Genomic DNA, 20,593 nt, shown 5'->3' with positions numbered 1-20,593 from the left:
TCAAAAAGGAAAAGGGCACTGTTCAAAAGGTGTCCTGTGAAAGCTGGTGCTTTTGCAGCTCTATGTGGGCTGTACTTGGTGGGGATGCCAGAGGGCAGGAAGGGGTTGTTTTAAGTCCCTGCAGTCATCTGGCTCCTGCAAATCATTTCTTATCCTTTAGGAGTTGTTTCTGTGTTAAAGTACAGAGACCAAGAGCCAGAGTTTGGAGCCGGGTTCTAGGGTTCTGATCCTGGCTCTAATTTTCTAGCGGTTTCATCTTGGATGAGTAATTTAATTTTCACAAGACCCAAATGACTTTTGTGTTAAATCTCCATAGTACCTCCAAGGGTTATTGTTAGGACCAAATCGGGGTGGCTTTGAAGGGCATAGCACAGTGCGCTGTGTGGGGTCAGGGATTAATAAATGTTGACGGTCATTTCCTTGGTTGTGGGGAAGCTGATTAAATTTGCTGCAGGTTGTGGTGCATCTTCCTTGATTCCTTCCCCCTGCTTGCGGAGCCTTGAGCCAGACCTCAGTGAACACAGCTAGCAGCCGACCCAAGCTATTGCAAGGCAGGCCATGACAGAAGGGATAATGAGTTTGAAAGATACACCTGATGGAAAGGCAAATCCCTTTCAGGAGGAGAAAGAGGAAGATGGAAGGCCAGGTGCAGCTGGACTACAGCACCCTAGACTGCTAGAAAAGAACTACCTGGGGCTGGCAGTCCTGACAGAGCCATTTAATCAGCCAACAGTGGCCAGGCTGGACCTCCATCCTCCTGAAGCTGGCCCCTCCCTGGCACAGTGGGGACGGTGGGTGCCAACGTCCTGACGGGGTTGCCTCACGAAAGCAGGGAAGACAGCTGCAAACCACAGACAGCCCCAGTGAACCATCAGGGCCCAGCCCATGAGCAGTGCAGAATCTCTCCTTTCCTGATATGGGACAGAGGCTTTGAGAAGCCCACCTGTCCCCTCCTCTGATCCCATTTCCCAGATGCTAACCAAATCCCTGTTTGGCAATCACTTTCACTCAGCACTCGAGCTGTGGACTCAGTCTTTATCTTCTCTTTAATAGAAACATGGCAAAGTGTTGTCCCTACAGCCTCTTTGGCTATAAGCCGGGAACTGTGAATCCAACAGACCAACATAGAAGCAAAAATGCTCCTCCTGGGAAGAAGAGACAAATAACAAGCTTTTTATCAAGAATTAATCCCTATAATATGGTCTGATATCAATACAGACTCAGGGATATCTTCCGCTTGTCTTTCACTACCATACAATAAAAATATAAAACTGATAGTGACCCCAAGAGGTCCAAGATCACTCATCAGGAGAGAATTATCTCCTTTGTACATTGTCTTTAGGCAGGAGAGCAGAGCTGTGCATTTTGTTTGACATATTCTACAAGAGCTGAAAGGAGAGCTTTGGATTGGTTCACCTCAGTCACCCTACAGACAGGGCTTGCAGGAAACCCTCCAGCCTTCTCTAGGTGCACCGTCTAATAAAGGTTGTTGTTGCAATCTGGCACGGAAACAGGATTAGGTATTTTGAGCAATTACTTCTGTTTATGATTTATATACATTTCTAACCTGATAAAATATTAGCAGTCAAGCATAAACAAAAGTGTTTCACAAATATTTGATTTGCATAATAGAGACTCAAAGTCAATGAATGTCTACATTTCTTACCGTGGTATAAACAACTTCTGCTATTGAAATGGAAGCAAAATAATTCATTAATTGCCACTTCTTCCTTCTCTTATATGGAACGTTTCTTGCTCTAGATAGCATAGGCAGAGTGTGTTGTATATAATGTATAATTTAAGTGACACCTGAGAGGTGTTAAATACATACTGAGTGATAAGAATAACAAGGCTTATTCATCTTATGAAAACATTAATAAAACCCTCAGCTGGAGATTAAATTAATATTATAATAACATTGTTCTCCAACTGGGGTATACAGAATCCTGGGAGAGTTGGGGAGTATTTGAAGCCACCAGAAAAATGTGGCACATCTTCCTCAAGCTTCGCTTTACTGAAGACTATGAACTTTTTTAAAGAGTAAGGCACTCACGATTTATGGAGTAAAAGTTTTCATATGGATTTTCAGGTAGAATAGACTTAAACTTTTACCCTTGATTCTAGTGTCACCTCTCCAGACTCCTCTTGTCTGAATTTTTCTTCTCTGCCATGGAGTACTTAATAAAGCTTTTGAAGCACTTCCCTTATTAAAACACTGGAATATAATAGCATTTCTTGTTCTCTCTGATTTCGAGTAATAACGGGGAAAAGTAACTTAAGTAAGTGAACAGTCTGTATTTTAAAATACTTGTGAGTTTAGCACTTCAAGTGATATATAAAGAAGAAAAATCTAAGGATGTTTCTAAATAAATTCTTCAATTCTTATCACTAAATTTCTCAACGAATCTGCTTGAATGCATAAAGATCTGCATTTAGCATATTAATGGTGACTTCACAGGTGTCTAACATTTCTTTATCTGCTCACATTCTTTTGATAAAGCTAGTTTTGCAATAAAGACAAGACTAAACTTCAAGCCAAGACCACATATAAATTATCACAAATTTCCTATGTTTGAACTCTTAATTGATATAATTTATTATATATAACATACTACATGAATTACAATAAATCAGAGATTATTACATCATTCTTTAATTCATGCATTTAAAAAGTCAGGGACATAGCAGACCACAGGCAGTTTTATTGCCTAGGATTGTTTTTAAAGTTTCGTATAATGGCACTGGTTTTACATGATCATCCAAATGCTGCATCATCACTTAACTGCCTCACCTCACAAATTATACTGTCAATTTGTAGAGAACTGGGGCTACATTTTACCATTGTTCTATCTTTGTCATTGCCCACTAGCCTTGGCCTCCTAGCAGGTATTCACATATCAACAAAAAATAGCAATTAGCAAATTTATCAAGGATGCCCTTAAAGTGCCTGTGTTTGGTGAGTGTGCCTTCATACTCATTGGTCATGAGATGCCCAACTCTATAGCAGTTGTTTTACTCTAATCTCATGATTTGAGGATAAAGGTCTTTGCCTAGAAACACTTGAACATATTCCACACACGTGAAACCAGTAGCAAATTAGCAAATTTGACAGATTCTATGAAACCGGTAGACTTTTTTACTGTTTATAAACTGTTGCTTCAAAATGAAAGGAAGTAGTTGACCCTCAGTGCCTGCTTCATGTCAAGGGATTGGATTTTGGAATAAACTAGTCAGTTAGAACACCTGCCTCTTTTACAGTTGTGTGTGTGTGTGTGTGTGTGTGTGTGTGTGTGTGGTTGCCACAAACAAAACCTTAAAGTTAATATTCCCTGCTTCCATGGATAGGACTATGTACTTTAATATATTTGGAGACGGTGTTTTGTGGTCAACTATTGGGACATATCCCATCAGTATGAGGGTATATGTACTAGGACCATATAGGAGAATATTTGAAATGCGGGCTGTTCCAGAAAGCCTGGAACTATGGTCTCCTATCCCCAGATGTCTACATCATGACTTGTTCATTCTTTTCTATCCATTCTCAACCTGCCCATATCATTTTACCTCCTCCTTCTTATCTGACTTGTTTGACTTCTTTAGGACAATGTCGACCACCATGCCGAAGTGAATTTGGGGAGGAAAGGACACTTTGTGGGCAAAGACCGTGGCTGTCAGCACAAAGAAAGGGACAGTAGGTGAGTTAGATACATCATGTCACCAAAACTCTGTGAGGAGTCATATTCTTACTGAGGAGGTGGAAAACAGGCCAGTGCAGTTCTGAAGATGACCCTGGAGAATGGTGAGGATTCATCTCGTCCACATGGCTGTTGGGTGGGGATGGGAAATGAATGAACTGGGAATTCCGTTGAATTCTGGGAAGAAACTTCTTTCGATGCTGGTCCTCTCCCTCAGTGTTGCCTAGAAAAGAAGTTCTTGAAGGCGCTGTTGTAGTTCTTGTTGAAAGCCGTATAGATCAGGGGGTTAAAGAAGGAGTTGGAGTAGCCAAGCCACAGGAAGATGCTTTTCCAGATGGCGGGGATGTCACAGGAGCAAAGAGGACTGATGAGCTCCGTGAGAAAGAAGGGGATCCAGCAGAGTGCGAACACACCAATGAGGATGCCCACCATGAGGGCGGCACGCTGCTCCTTCTGCTCTCGCCACGTGTCCCCTTCTGTCTGGAAGGTGACGGTGGCATGGCGGACCGTGAACACCATCTGGGGCTGTTGGGCAGAGTCCTTCACCTGGAAAAGACAAGCAGGAGCTTTATGAGGAGCCACCTCAGTCTACCTCCAGGCTGAGCCTAGACACTGACAGTCCTGGATTCCGCACATCCACTGGAGGGAAAGTCTTCGATGGATAGCTGTGGGAACCTGAAAGCCTGTGGCACTTGCTCTCAGATATGGAAACCAGGCAACGGAGCTGGGGTGTTTGCTTACATCTTAGAAATGAAAGGACCAGATGTGATGAAATTGACAGCATGAAGATGGACTCCCTGTTGCTGTCTGTTCAACAGAGGCACTGGCAGAAACGAACAGGCAACTTGGCCTGCACAACTTAGTGGCAGAGGTGCACACATCGTCAAAAGTGTCCTAGGTTCCTAGCAAAATCCTGTTCGCTCAGGACCACGTTTTCTACCATCTTTATAACCTTATAGGCTCATGTAAGTCCCCTCTATAATGTTAGGACTTTCTAGAACTTCTCCTCTGGCACAAAGCTGTGCCCCATAGCATATTCTACTGCTTGATGCAGTCTAGTAACCAGGACATCTCTCTCTGGGTCTATTCTTCTTCTACCCCTGTATGTATGTAAAACTGAGACCCCAGTCTTTTTGCCTCACGTGGGTTCCCCCAAGGCCTCCACAGGGCAGGTTCCCACAGAATCAGGCTCTCCAGTTCACTTCCTTCTGTCAAGGAGTGGAATTCCTGGGAAAGGAAGCTCCTCCTCCCTTCTGGTCCTATTTTTAGCTCTTGGGAGAACTGACATAATGAGTGTCTACTGATGAGGCAGCCTTAATATGAAGCAATCATAAATTTACTGAATTAGCAAATTAATCGATCCAATCAAAATGTGGGACAGTTTCTGACTCAGTCATTCTCTGGTGGGTGAGATTGCATTGACATTAAATAGTATTCTTCCCCTCGCCAGCATACTGTGACTCTAGTACATTTAAAAAGATATACACAACTTGTTCTCAAAGAGCATATGATCTTTTAGGCAAAGAATTGTCAGGTTAATCTAACCCACTTAACTAATTCTTGGCAGCATTTATAAAGTGGACTCAAAAGGAATTGACTTACTGTCATATGGAATAACAGGTGGAAATAGGAACACTGTGGATAAGGCAATGTTAGTTGATGAATAAATTACCAAATTTGTAGAATAGCCTTGCTGACATTTATTTGCGAAACAGTATAATATCAAGTCTGTACACTAAATTAAATTTAAAAGAAGATAATAAATAATGAAACCAAAGGTCCGTAATAGTGCAACCTTTAAAAACACGTATAAAATAAGCACTGAAAAAATCCCTCTTTCTGTACCTCTAGATGAAACCAGAGTTACCTTTGGTTACTGATTTATCAATACACATCTGGAAATGCATTTGAGGGAATTCATTCATAGAAGTCCAAACCATATTTAGCTTAATTTTTCAGCATAAAGGAAAGAAGGAAAGCTACCAATTTCCTTAACAGAATTCAACCCCATAATAATATCAGGGAAGCTGTTTTCCATATTGTCCCAAGACGCCAATAAAACAAGAATTGTAGCTGGACTTTTCAACCCTCTGGAAATTCTCCTTCCCCTTGGCACATTTTTATGAGTGACAATGGGGACACTGGTAACACTGGTCATACTTGAGACATGGTCACACTGTGGAGGCTGATCACATTGGTCACATAAAGGATGCTGGTAACACTGGAGATGCCGGCTATACTGGAAACATCATGGATTTTGATCATACTAGAGAAGCTGTTCACACTGGGGATGCTGGTCACACTGGAGATGCTATTCACACTGGGGAGCTGGTCACACTGAAGATTCTGTTCACACTGTGAATGCTGGTTACCCTGATGATACCATGGATGCCGTTCACACTGTGGATGCTGGTCACACTGGTGACACCATGGATGCTGTTCACACTGGGGATGCTGGTCACACTGGAGACACCATGTAGGCTGATTACACTGGAGATGCTGGTCACACTGGAGATACTGTTCACACTGGTGATGATCACACTGGTGATATCAGTGACACTTAGGGCTTGATTTAGAATTTTTTTATAGTTTAGTCATAGAACTCCAAGTTGTTCAGAAAAGCATATTTTTCTATTACCTTGTGAAATGTTGATTATTTTGCTGGGCCATCTGGCCATCTTTGGGGCTGTATTCAACACCAACTCACTTGACAGAAGAAAGAGTGGCATTGATTTAAAATGGTACTCCAGGGACAATAGAGTCTCCAGCTGCTAGGAGGATCTTGGTTGTCTGTGGAGTTTCAGGTTTCTAATGCCCTCAGATGGTGGATTTGTTTGCTTACTCTATGGCTCTTGGACTTATGGACTCCTTAGCTCTTTGCTCTCTTCTAATCAATGATTGCAATAAAGCACTTAATTGAGTCTGGACAATAACACTCTATTTTCAACCTGGTCATTAGTAAACTCACAGAAAGAGAGCAAATAGGGTTAAAAAGTGAACAGTTAAGCCAAATTAATTTTTCCTAATAATCTCTGAAATGCACATAAAGTACATACTTCACAATTTAAGATTCATATATAAATTTTTTTCTAAATGAACACTTAGCCTCATCTCCCCCAGCAAACAAGTTCTTTGGAGACAGGTACATATGTGTTAGAGCTTTCATCCTTCCAAAATGATTGCATGCTAAATAATTATTTACTGGTTAATCACAAATCTGGTATGTGCTTTTATTTCATCCAAACACTCTGCTTTGCCTCTCTAATAATGTCCTAGATAATCAATGGATTACCATCAATAATGGGCATTGAAATTAAGGGATAAAGACTCTTACCCTGGAAGTGTGGTTTCAGGTGATTTGCATGTTAGACCACACCACTGTCAGAATGAGAGATGGGTCACAGGAGCCCGATGGAACAATACAAATGTTTAAGCTAAAAATGACCTTACACATTAAGGAAGTCTCCATGAGGGTGTGAATAAAAAACCTCCACAAACTTAAGACTGATTGTTCTGTAACTGATAACAAGCAGCTTTCTTGCTTAAACCTCTTCAATCAATCAAGCACAATGCAGTTTTGGAATATACACTTGTAAACCAATTATTCTGTGTCAGCCCTCACTCCTGAGTCAGCCAGTTAGGGTCAGACTCGCCCCAGTAAACACACCTCTGAACACTGATCACCCAACAGAAAACCCCATTCCAGCAGAAAACCCCATTCCAGCAGAAAACCCCATTCCAACAGAAAACCCCATTCCAGCAGAAAACCCCATTCCAACAGAAAACCCCATTCCAACAGAAAACCCCATTCCAACAGAAAACCCCGTTCCAGCAGAAAACCCCGTTCCAACAGAAAACCCCATTCTGAGTAAACCCCATTCCAGTAGAAAACCCCATTCCAGCAGAAAACCCCATTCTGAGTAAACCTCATTCCAACAGAAAACCCCATTCCAACAGAAAACCCCATTCCAGCAGAAAACCCCATTCCAACAGAAAACCCCATTCCAACAGAAAACCCCATTGAGTAAACCCCATTCCAGCAGAAAACCCCATTCCAACAGAAAACCCCATTCCAACAGAAAACCCCATTGAGTAAACCCCATTCCAGCAGAAAACCCCATTCCAACAGAAAACCCCATTCCAACAGAAAACCCCATTGAGTAAACCCCATTCCAGCAGAAAACCCCATTCCAACAGAAAACCCCATTCCAGCAGAAAACCCCATTCCAACAGAAAACCCCATTCCAGCAGAAAACCCCATTCCAACAGAAAACCCCATTCCAGCAGAAAACCCCATTCCAGCAGAAAACCTCATTCTGAGTAAACCCCATTCTGCAGCTGATGTCAGCCTGCTGCTACTCTGAGTGTCCTCCAGTCTCTGAACCCCACACCGCCCCGAATCATGGATGACGGGCACTCCGCCCTGCTGTGGGAGATTGCTGACAAGCATCGCTTCCTCTCGCTATTCTGAACAAAAGATTCAGCTTTGTCTTTCTATCCCAGACTCTGAGCAGTATTGGCATCACCTCTGGACAATTCTGGAGGTTCCACTGAGGTCATTTTGAAGACCCTCCATGGGAACCTTGGGCCACAAGTGCATTCACTGGGCCCCAAACTCAGTTGCCCTTTGTGTCTGCAGTCAAGTGCATCAGTCTCAATAAGGATTTGAGTTCCACCTAGTTTCACTGGGCTTTTATTGCTCAATGTATTTTGTTATCCTAGGATTTGTGACCAACTATGTCCTTGGATAAGGTTGCAAGGTTGAGGTGTTTGTATCATGTAACTCGATCTTTGACCGAGAGATCTACCATTAGGTACTTGTCTTAGATCTATGTGTAAAGCTTTAAACCTCTTTCCATGAAGGTGTATCATTTGGCAAATATTGTCATGCCATTAATCTACTTATCCTACGGCCTCTTGCTTTGCTTGTGTGTTGTCTACATGTACAAAGTCTTGTTGCATGGGTTTTTGTTTTGTCCTGGAACTCTTTCTGTTGAATACAGAAGGAACTATTCTATAAGGCATTGGCTTGATAAGTTTCCAATCTAATTCAAGCTGGACCTGAGGGCTAATGATTTGAAGACCATTATTAGGCCAGTGACCAATTTATGAAAAAGCAATTGATCAAACTTTGCTTGGGGTCCCCAACAAAACTTTTATGAGGGCACTCCTGACTTGTCGACTTGTGAAAATATGTCACATTGCCCTATTGTTTTCCAGCTTAATGACAGTTGTGTGGACAATCATGTGTCCCCTTCTCCATTTGTTTGGTCCAGGATCCTGAGACACTATTCACAAGCACGAACTGTTGATCAACTACAGTTGCCTCTTCCTCGCGTGCCATGGTTTGCTTATGTCCAAATTTCAATCCTCTTTTTAAAGAATTTCTATTTCCTATTTAAAATTGCATTATGATCCTAACTCTTGCAATTTTCTTCACAAATGCCAAACTTTTTTTTACTTGAAGAAAAACATCTGATGAATGAAAAATTAATAAGATATTTAGAAGAAGCTCTAGAAAAATTAGGAGACAAACATCAAATGGCTAAAAGTCAGCCTCTTTAATTGGTATTTTGAGGCCTTAAAACAAAATCCTAACTCTAAAATAGTCTCAAAGATGTTGTAACCTTCCCAAACCTGCCCTCTTTGCAGATCTCTATCTTGTATTTTTCTATTCAGCTTTATCTGACTTCCTAAACCAATCAGGATTTTCTCAGGAAAAACACAATCACATTATAAAATTACCAGAAGAAAAATCAGATTTATAGAATTTAAATTAAAACCTTCATCTAAAGCTAAGTTAAGAGCTATAATTAAGAAATTTTCTAGGCCAGGCATGGGGGCTCATGCCTGTAATCCCAGCACTTTGAGAAGCCAAGGTGGGAAAATCATTTGAGGTCAAGAGTTTGAGACCAGCCTGTGCAATAGAGAGATCCCCATCTCCACACAAATTGTAAAAATTAGCCAGGTGTATAGGCATATCCCTGTGGTCCCAGCTACTCGGGAGACTGAGGTGTGAGAACTGCATGAGCCCAGGGTTTCAAGGCTGCAGTGAGCTATGGTTGTGTGACTGCACTCTAGCCTGGGTGACAGAGCAAGACCCTGTCTCAAAAATGAAAGGAAAGAAAAGAAGGAAGGAAAAGAAAGGAAAAGAAGAAAAAGAAAGAAAAATTTTCTAAACTTTTGTTATAGAATTTATAATTTTTTTAGATTATCAAACAAAATTTTTATTTTCTTGAACTACAGATGTGTACTAATTAGTTAAATTAACTAAAATCCTCTCAGATAAGAAAAAAATGGTTAAAAGAAGAAGCATAGAAAATAGAAGAGTTATATAACCCAGTTGTGAAAATTTAAATAGAAAATATATTACGTAAAGTAATTTTAGAAGGCTTTCTTTTAAGGAGAGGTTGAATAAAGATTCAATGTAAACTAAATAAATCTGGGCATGGTGGCTCACTCTTACAATCCCAGCACTTTGGGAGGCCAAGGCAAGAGGATTATTTGAGCATGGGAGTTTGAGACCATCATGGGCAACACGGTGAGACCCCATTTCTATAAAAAATACTAAAAATAGCCAGGTGTGATGGCTCACACTTGTAGTCCCATCTACTTGGGAGGCTGAATAAAGATAGAAAAGAGACATCAGAAAACCTTCAAGCAGCATATTTGTGTATACCCAACAGCTGAAGTATAGTCTTGTCATGTCTTTCTATAAATGGACTTAAACCTGAATTTGGGAATTTAATACGAAAAAATAAACTGAAATGTGAAATTGCCAGTTTGCAAAATATCCAATGTAGAGCTAGACATTTCCAGATAGACTTAGAAAGTAAATGCTAGAAATCAATACAAGATATGGCTTTAGACATTTCCAGATAGACTTAGAAAGTAAATGCTAGAAATCGATACAAGATATGGCTTTCTAGATAAGGCATCCAAAAGGGCCTCTGTTCTCAAAGATTTGAGAGCTGAGATAAGGATCCCTATACATATTAGTATATTGCTAGCAGAAGGAGCCTTGAAATAATGAACATCTCGTGTTGGCTAAAAAGCAAAATGACAACGATATACAATCTATCTAATAAAGCCACTCCAAGGAAGGTATTTTCACTCAACAATTTCTTTGTTTTTTTAAACTTTCAAGGAGAATTTTCTATAACTAGATGTACAACTATATAATGTTTTTGTTTATGTGGGTGTCAGTATAACTACCAGTAACCCCACTATTATAGAACAAGAGATCATTCCATGTACATTTTTAAAGTTGTCTGAAAAACAGAAAAGCAAATTGACTTGTAGCAAGTTTTTAAAAATTAAAAACAAACAAAAAATTCAATAAAGCTATTGGTGGCTGGATGCAGTGGTTCACGCCTGTCATCCCAGCACTTTGGGAGGCTAAGGTGGGCAGATCACCTGGGGTCAGGAGTTCGAGACCAGCCTGGCCAACACCCTGTTTCTACTAAAAATACAAAAATTAGCCAGGCACGGTGGCACACACCTGTACTCAGGAGGCGGAGACCGGAGAATTATTTGAACCTGGGAAGCAGAGATTGCAGTGAGCTGAGATCAGGCCCCTGCACTCCAGTCTAGGCAACAGAGTGAGACTCCATTAAAAAAAAAAAAAAAAAAAAACCTATTGGTTATAGGTGATACCAGGTAGTGAAACAAGATAATGAATGACAAATTGACAAATTTCTGGCATATAGTAAATTTTTCAAAAGCTTGAGAGAAAATCAACTTTATTTAATGAAATGATTCAAGTAGTAACAGTCTTTAACAATCCTGTATGCCAACTTATAACTGATATTTTCAGATCATTATCAAAATAATACTTCTTTAACCTATGACATACCTGCAATAGGTAGGATCTGCTTCCAAATAAAATGTGCTGCAGCCCTTGTTCATGATGAGATTATAACTGATCTAGATGTGAGAATGCCTACACCGCATGTAATTTTAAAAATTACTATAGAAATTCTAATGGTCCTAGAATCTCTGTGGACAAGAGACTCCACAACTAGAAAATTTAATTGAAGTAGAATGCATAAGAGTTAAGACTGATTCTTCCTAGGTTATCATGAACATTCCTTTGCATGCAAATATGAAAATACGGGGGGGCCATGCTCTGGGTGGATTAAGGTGACAGCATAGCACCTGTCAAAGAACATTGCTTATTTTAAGCTCACCGCTTAATTCAGTAACCTGGATCAAGGGCAACTCATTTCAATCAAGATTCTTTTAAAATTTTCTTATCTTAGGATTTGTAACCAAGTGTGTTCTTGTATAAGGTTGTAAGGCTGAGGTGTTTGTGTTGAGTAACTAGATCTTTGATTAAGAGATCTACCATTAGGTAATTGTCTTAGATCTGTGTAAAAGACTTCAAACCTCTTGTCATGAAGCTGTACTGTTTGGCAAATGGTGTCATGCTATTCATCTACGTAGCCTAATGATGCTTGCTTTGCTTTTGCTGTTGTTTGTCTACATGTATAGTCTTTTTATATAGGTTGCTCTTCTAGGTGTAGGTCTGCTGCAGGGATCATATAGGAATCAAATATATGCATAGTTTCAGTATCATTGGTGGCCTATAATTTTGAGAGTCAGAGGGTTATTAACTTTCTCTATTATATATAGAATGAATAAGGATAGGAGGGCAATTAGGGTTAGATTAATAGAAGGTAAAATAGTTCACACTATCTCTACCTCGCAGATGTCTACAGTACCTGTGGAGATTATCGGTGTTAGCCCCTCTGTTGTGAAAGTCAGGCCACCAGAGATGGACTCACTTCAGTAAATACCCATTGGACGGCAACCAATCAGCAACAGCTTCTCCTACAGAGGATGCCATCTATCCACATCTCAACAATCCACCAACCCCTGAGGCTCCATACCTCCCAAAAGCGCTGTTTTAGGTCAGCATTCTGCTCTGCTCAGGCAAACTGCCTGGACAGCACAGCCCCTACTCACTCTAGTAAGGAAGGTATTTTTCTTTGTCATTTTATTTCAGATCTCTAGCAGTGGCTTTCTTGTCCTTTGACAAGGGCAAGGCTTATCTGTCTTGTGTTGCCAGATCCCAGCTCAATGTCTGACTTAGGTTAGGATTTCATGGCATGTATTTGAATAAAACCCAGCAGATAAAGAAATGATAGAAGTGTTGTGGTGTCCCTAGGGAACAGCTAGCTGGTGGTAGAACTCATTTAGAAGCTTTGACACCCACTCCCACTATCACAGAACAATCAGGAGGCCTGGTTTGTAATTAACCCTTCAACATAACGTAAGGACAGAGGCAGTCACATATTATATTTAGAGTAGTGGATTATTTAGAGTCCTTTTGCTAAGTCAAGGGACCCATTTTCAAAACTGATCTGGGAGAGGTAGAGAGAGGAGAGAATACACACACACACACACACACACACACACACACACATACATATATACACATATATATACACACATATATACACACACATATGTGTGTGTGTATCTATATAAAAAGCACAAAGATGTTATAATGCTTTGCTTCTGCTATCACCAAAGCAGAGAAATGAGAGTGCCTTCATCCTTTTACAACAAGCCTTGGGATGGAATTGTAATTAACTTTCTCCTTCTGAAGCTGTGTTTGGGGTTGACTGTAAATCATATTTGCCTGAATAAACATCAGGGGAGAGGAGGATTCATAAAAGGAGGACCCTTGGAGGTGACCAGTCTCCTTGTTCCTGGCCTGGAATTTGAGTGGACGCTCATATGCACGGAACATAGCTTCAGGTGGTCTGATGGAAGCTTCAGTGTTCTTACCCATCAGCACCCTGTTCAGCTTAGAAATCGAATAGTTCAGAGTTTCCCAAATTCAGTACACTTGACATTTTGGTCTGAACAATTCTCTGTTGAGGTGCTGTCCTGTGCATTGTACAGTATTTAGCAGCATCCCTGACCTCTCTACACGACATGCCATTAGCACCCCATCCTCAAGTCTTCATCATCCGAAATGCCTCCAGACAGCCTAAATGTTTCCTGGGGGGCAATATCACCATTCGCTGAGAAGTGCTGCTATAGGTAAAAGAACAGGTAGCCTCTAACCCCTCATTTTCTTCCTTCCTCTAAGATGATGTCCTTTTTCCTCAGCTACACCTCTGGTCCCTCTGAGTTTGACTGACTGGGGATGGTTAGAATTAGCTACTGACTCTAGAAAGCACATACAGAGCTCAGGGTGCATGTCTATTTCCCTCCCAAGACCAAACTCTTCATGGGCAAAGACAACATCTCTATCATTATCTTTCTTCTTGCACTAAGCCTGTAGTATGCACTCCATATGCTTGTTTCAGAGCCAACAACAGAAAATGGGGACTGTGTAGACTTCTGCTCTAACTTAAATGTGTGAATTAGATTCAAGGAATCTTCCTTGGTAATGAAGGGGAGCAGTCTTCAGAATCATGAGTCATAGGGCCAGATTATTAACAGTCAACAAAAAAACAGGAGTGGGAGAAGATGAGAAAAGCTCCTCGCTGTTGCTAAAGTGGTTGTCATGCAATAAACACCTCTCATAGAGAGCTGGGGAATTCTCTTTCCTGGATTTTTAATTTCCTTCTGCAGCTTTTCTCATGTTCAGGAAGGAAGACAAGTAGTCTTCAGTCACACCTACAACCTAATAGGGCTGTGGGGGATAGACCCAGAAAGTAGCACCCCAAGGCAGTGGAAGCAGATAACAAATGCAGGCTCTGGGACCAACGCAGGCAACATCTTCAGTCTTACGTCAGGATGGGAGGTTGCCACAGAATGACAGTAACCTAGGTGATACCATATTTTTAATAAATCGGTTGCTGTAATTTGCAAAGAAAAAGAATAGACTAGGATGAAGTGCTAATCTGCATCGCCTGACACACGGCAGTCTTCTTATCAAATCGTGCTCCCATCCCTGCCTCCCCTCCTCCTGGAACACCCCCATTCTAAGTGCGGGAACCTGCTAGTTTTTTCCAGTATACTGAATCAGTGTACCCCAGATACCAGCTTATCCAGATGTTCTAAAGGGTGTTATAGATCCATAGAATTTGGGGGCCAAAGGGGACCCTGTAGAATGAGGCAGTCCGAACTCCTCGTGTTCTATATGTTTAGCAAATAACTCATTAGAGAAGGAAAATGATGTGATTAGCTCTGTGAGAGGGAACATGTCAGAGCAAAGTATATCTATGATGCTTTCTTCCAGTCTCCCAGTTTACTCCCCTAACTCCCAAACACAAAAAGTTCCATTTTCTACAAGTGTGGGGGGTGGGGCAGGTGGCCTGGGGATATAGCCTGTACAGATGCAAGTCGAATATTTTTAAGGATTGCTGAGATACCCACCTCCACAGCTTCGGATATGGGTGAGACGCTATTGGTCTTCCTGGAGCCCACGCGGAACTTGGCAGCCTTATAGATCTTCCAGTACACGAAGAGCACCACACAGAGCGGCAGGTAGAAGGCGCCTACGGTGGAGAACACTGCGTAGGAAGGCTCGCGGCTTACCTGGCACTCCTCGCTGCCCTCAGAGTACGTCTCTCCCCAGCCAAAAAGCAGCGGTGCCAGAGAGATGACAGCGGAGAGCGCCCAGGTGAGCGCGATCATGACGTTGGAGATGCACTTGCGGGTGCGGAGCGTGTATTCCAGGTGGCGCGTGATGGACCAGTAGCGGTCCAGGGCTATGGCCGTCACGTTCCAGATGCTGGCCGTGCAGCAGAGCACGTCGCACGCGATCCACAGCTGGCACAGCCGCCGACCCAGCTGCCAGCGGCGCCCAGACAGCTCGTGCACCAGGCTCAGCGGCATGACCAGCGCAGCCACCAGGACGTCCGAGATGGCCATGGACGCCACCAGGTTGTGGGGCACGCGGTGGAAGGTGCGTACACGGAGGATGGTCGCCAGCACCAGCAGGTTCCAGGCGAACGTCGCCGCCACCAGAAAGCCCAGCAAGGTGAGAATAAGCACTCCGAAGACCGAGAGCAGGGGCGAGCTGGGGCGCAGATCGTCTTTGCCGAGGCTGCGGTTGGTCTCCAAAGGGGAGGGGGTGGAAAGGGAAAAGGAGGTTAGGTTCACAGGTAAATCCATCTCTGGGTCAGGAGACCGGCCTGGGGTACTTGCAGAAGGGGTGTTCAGGAGAACTTAAGGTGGCCGCTGTGCCCAGAGCCAATCCGGATGTTTGCAAACTCTGGCCAGTGGTGGAGTTTCTAGAAAGTGCCTGTGAATTTGGCCCCAGTATCCTGCTAATGAGCATCCGTTGGAGATGGTGTGGTTGCAAGCGCGGCAGGTCTGAAGCCCTCAGAGGCTAAGGAAGCAGAGGCGAGGGGCTGTGTGTTGCAGCCAGGGCCCGCCTAAGCTGTCAGGAGCCCAGGGCTCCTCGCCTTGGTGGAAAAGGCTGTCTGGCCGCCCAGAGCCAAGCATCTCCCAGATCGGGGAGAAGCTGGGCGGCCAGCCGCGTGTGGGTGCAGGAGAGGGGCTGGTGCGTCAGAGCAGTCGCTCTCACCGCGTTGCCTCCCTGCCCACCCTTCTCTCTAGGCAGCCGGCTGCAGCCTTAACTCCGTGCTAGGGAAGCCAGTTTTGGGGGGACCTGCTTTCTGGGACCTGCCTTCTGTCCCAGTTGCCCCCGCCACCCCGTCTGAGGCTGCGGCTCCGGAGAGCGAATGCTGGCGCGCCCACCGAGACCTGCCTTATCCAAGCGGAGATCTAGCCCTACGTAAGCCATCAGCTGATAAGGCCGTCTCTCCCCGCCTCCTGGCTCGGAGTGCAAGGCTTTGAGGCTGTCCGCGGTGCTGCCGCTCTCCCCTTGCCCGGAGGCTCCCAGTGCGCGCCCCCACTTGTGGTGCTGTCCGCGGTGCTGCCGCCTCTCCCCGCCCGGGCGCAGGAGGGTTGGCGCTGTCCACGGTGCTGCCGCTCTTGCCTGAAATGGGTTCGCCACGTGGAACAAGTTGACCAATGAACTTTCCTCAAAACGTTCCCCTAGCCATCCACACACGTCCCTCTAGGGGTGGTCTGGAGGCCCTAGATACTGCTTTCTCAGCTTTCCGTAAGTATTTGCTCTTCCTACAAGAGTTCCGAGTTAGGGGTCTAAGATAGTTTCACTAACTTTTGTTCTCCGGAAGATTTCAGCACGATTGCTTTCTTCTTACCCAGTTCTCAGTTGCTTCCCTTAAGGGTTGTTTTCCTTAAAGGAGGAGAAGCAAGATAGCAGTTGCTGCTGTTCCGAGAGATGGCTGTCATGTTGGAGCTAGAATGCTTCACCTAGCTCCAACATGAATGGCTGAAGAATGTTTTCTCTTCTTAGAGTCATAAGGCAGCTGGGTAGTCTCCAGTGGTCCCTACTAAATTTGCTTCCTGAGAAGGAAAAATTGGAGTATAAGTTATTATAAGAGCTCCATCTCACTCAAAAGAAAGAGGTTCTCCCCTCACATATGCACACAAAACAACCACAGAAATTGAGAAAATATCAGAAGCTTCTAACCAGAAATTATGATTTAAAGCACTTCATAGGCACATGATATAGCAATATAAAAAAAGCTGAAATTTTAAAAATGATGTGATAGAAATGGCAGAAAAAAAGTAAGGTGTTAATAAACTTTGTTTTTAAGTATATAAAATGAGTGTCGTGAAATCCTGTGCATTTACAAGCAAATTTAGTCAGAAACATTTTGGCTGTTTAAAGATTAGCAACATGTGTTGATATAAGATTTTGTTTCTTGCAGAGTAAAACAAGTATCAGGCGAATGCACTGAGAAAATAGAAAGTCCTCCACTGGATCCCAGAAGATGGGACAACATCATTAAATACAGGATTATTCACAGGGCTATTTCAAACACCACTTAAAAACAGCTGACGGTGACTACCTGCGTGCAGTGCAACTGTGCATGGCCGCAATCAAGAAGCAAGCTTGTGCTTGTTTAGGGCACATCACCTTCTTGAGGCCATGGAACTAATGGGAATGAGATGTAAACTATGATTCCTCTTATTTGAAAAAAGTTCTGCTTCTAGTCTCAGGGCCTGTGACCTGGAGGAATGGATGAGCTGTGTTGCCCACAGGCAGGCCTCAATGGATCTCTCTCTACAAATCTCGAAAGGCATTGTGGGCTGGTGATTGTATTTCCTACTGATTCCCCAGGCCACAGCTGTCTGGATTGATAGCTTAAGTGAGCAGCAGAACAGTTAATAGGAACAAAGCCAAGGATAACTGAGGATAATTTGTGAAAAATAGAGTGTCATAAAATTAGGGCCTGAACAGAATATTTCCACAAAGAGGAGATCCAATGGAGCATTTCAAGAGGGGATAAACCTTGTTCAGAAAGTCTGGTTGATCTCTTAAAACTACACAAATAAAAAATCATAATATTTCAGCTTCATCTTAAAGCATAGCCCCAATTTTATCTTGAAAAACACTGAAAAGGAAAAAATCCGAAAAGGTATAAAACTCCCATCTGCCATATGGTACCTCTGAAATGGCAGTATTGGGAAATATAAGTTCCTGGGTTGTCACCTGATATAGGTTAAATTGTGTCTCTCCCTCCCCCTCCCTTACCCCCTGCCAGATTTATATATGGAAGTCCTAACCCTGAGAACCTCACAGTGTGACTATATTTAGAAACAAGGTCTTTAAAGGGATGATTAAGTTAAAATGAGGCCATAGGATAGGGTCTCATTCAATCTGAGTGATATCCTTATGAAAACAGGAAATTTAGACATGCAAAGAGACACTAAGGATGTGTGTGCACAGGACAGACCCTGTGAGAATAAAGTGAGGAGGTGGCCATCTACAAGGCAAGGAGAGAGATACTAGAAGATGACAGAATTGGAAGATTAGAAGATATCAGGATTGGATTTCCAGCTGCCAGAACTAGGAGCAAATAAATTTCTAGTGTGAGCCACTCAGTCTGTGGTACCTTTTTTATGGCAGCCCTAGCAAGCTAACATACCATGCGACAAAAGATACTAGCAAAAGATACAACCACATAACTGAACGAGGCGCTACACTGGGGGCAGAGGGAATTATAGACATATAAACACATCATGGGACATCTACTAAAACCTTTCCTTTACAAAATGTAGTTTGCAGCCATCTAGCAATCATTCGAGTGCAGAATCAGTTGTCTATTGAGGTTACCTATGGTTTGTAATCAAGTAATGTCATTGGCATATACAAAAATACTTATTTTAGATTTTCCATAATGGGAAGGTATGAATCTATTTCATTTAAGTAGGAGCTCATTTTCTTGTTGTTGTTGTTGTTGTTGCTTCTGTTTTTTGAGACAGAGTCTCGCTCTGTCGTCCAGGCTGGAGTGCAGTGGCACAATCTCGGCTCACTGCAACTTCCGTCTTCTGGGTTCAAGCGATTCCCCGCTAATTTTTTTGTAATTTTAGTAGAGATGGGGGTTTTACCGTGTTGGCCAGGCTGGTCTCGAACTCCTGACCTCAAGTGATCCACCCCTGTCAGCCTCCCAAAGTGTTGGAATTATAGGCCTAAGCCACCACGCCTGGCCAAGACCAATGAATTTTAATCTAACAGCATACAAAACATGCGAGATACAATTTCAGATCCCACATCACAGCAAACCTTTAAGGTACTACCACTCATTGGGTTTTAATACAGCATCATAGAAAAAATATCCATAATTATCTGAAAAGAGTATTAAAATACTCTATTTTCAGCTGTATATCTGTATGAAAGTAGATGTTCTTCACAATCTTAAACTAAAATAACATATCCCAACAGATGGAACGTAGAAACATTTGTTCCAGATGTCTTGAAGAGATTTGCAAAAATGTTAAACAATGTCTTTCAGAAAAATTTTGTGGAAAATAATCATTTTTCATAATGAGGTATCATTTATATAAACTTGTAATGGGTTTATTATTTTATGTTTAATAAATAAATACATAAATATGTTGAAAATGTCTCCAGTTTATTTTCCAGTAAATATTAATGTGTATAACCCATGTAAACAAAAGCTCTTTCGGGTACTCAATTTTAAAGAATATGAAAGGGTCCTGAGACCACAGCGTTTGAAAATTGCTGTCATCAGAACATCACACTGATCCACCGTGTTGATGTGGGATGTTAATAAGACAAGACAAGCAAGAAAAGAAGTCTCAAGTTTGTTAGAGTCCTCGGTAAAATACGTGTGCTCCAAAATGTGAGAAATAATTTTGTCTTTGAAAAATCAGACGCCCACGACGTCATTGATGATGTTAGGGCTTCAGTGGCCCAGAGTGTGACAGGGTATTCCTTTCATTATAAAAATATACATATTGCATCTGGTACCTCCCCCTACTGGCAAGGAAACCTAATGCTTGGTCAGCACTTTGAATGCCAGAGGCAGCTGCTCTGATTCACATCCTGGTGATGTGGAAAGGCTGCCAGGTTCGGTTGGGGCTAAGAGTAGGAAATGTCTCTAGCAGAAGTCCTGGCTGCAGTGAAAGCAGTCCTACTGCTTGGGCTTTCTGATTTGCAAAGCTTATGTTACTAGGAGTACCTGTAATGGGAAAAAAAACTCCATGAGGATTTTATGATAAACACTAGTAAAAGAGTCACAGTATAGACCCCGAGGGTTCTGGAGGAAAGTCATCCCATCTACAACAGGAAACATTACACTGTTGGAAAAGCAGTTTGTGTAAGCCAGGGCTCTGGCAGAAATAGAGCATCTGAGTATGAGACATTAAGTGACGCTGGAGCAAAATATAACCATCAAGATGTGGGATTTTGCAGACCCACCCACAAGATTGGGTGGGCTCAGCAGCAAAACAGCATGAAAGAGAAGTGGTGCAGAGCAGAGCTGGAGGGTGCAAGCCAGCTCCACAAGAGGTGGCCCAGGCCACCCTGCTGCCTGTCATCACTGTACAAGCATCTACCCCTCAGCTCAAAGCCCTGGCTGCATGTCCAGCTG

At 42.7% G+C, this 20,593-nt stretch overlaps 1 protein-coding gene across 1 annotated transcript; it reads right to left on the bottom strand.

Annotated features, from left to right (window-relative positions):
• Window positions 1-1,017: 1,017 nt before the first annotated feature.
• On the bottom strand, window positions 1,018-16,602 carry HTR5A (5-hydroxytryptamine receptor 5A). Its single transcript, XM_025379910.1, has 2 exons — window positions 15,033-16,602; window positions 1,018-4,241 (listed from the first exon to the last, which is right to left on the bottom strand). The coding sequence occupies exons 1-2, from the start codon at window positions 15,771-15,773 to the stop codon at window positions 3,909-3,911; spliced, it is 1,074 nt and encodes a 357-aa protein (XP_025235695.1). The 5' UTR covers window positions 15,774-16,602; the 3' UTR covers window positions 1,018-3,908.
• Between the last annotated feature and the right edge of the window lie 3,991 nt (window positions 16,603-20,593).

Source organism: Theropithecus gelada, chromosome 3 (assembly GCF_003255815.1).
Source record: "Theropithecus gelada isolate Dixy chromosome 3, Tgel_1.0, whole genome shotgun sequence".
Lineage (NCBI taxonomy): Eukaryota > Metazoa > Chordata > Mammalia > Primates > Cercopithecidae > Theropithecus > Theropithecus gelada.
This window is presented reverse-complemented; position numbering and strand designations above follow the sequence as displayed.

Coding starts and splice junctions, on each gene's coding strand:
- HTR5A (XM_025379910.1), bottom strand. CDS start 15,773: ATGGATTTACCTGTGAACCTAACCTCCTTTTCCCTTTCCACCCCCTCC. Junction 4,242..15,032: donor CCATATCCGAAGCTGTGGAG/GTGGGTATCTCA, acceptor TGTCTTTTCCAG/GTGAAGGACTCTGCCCAACA.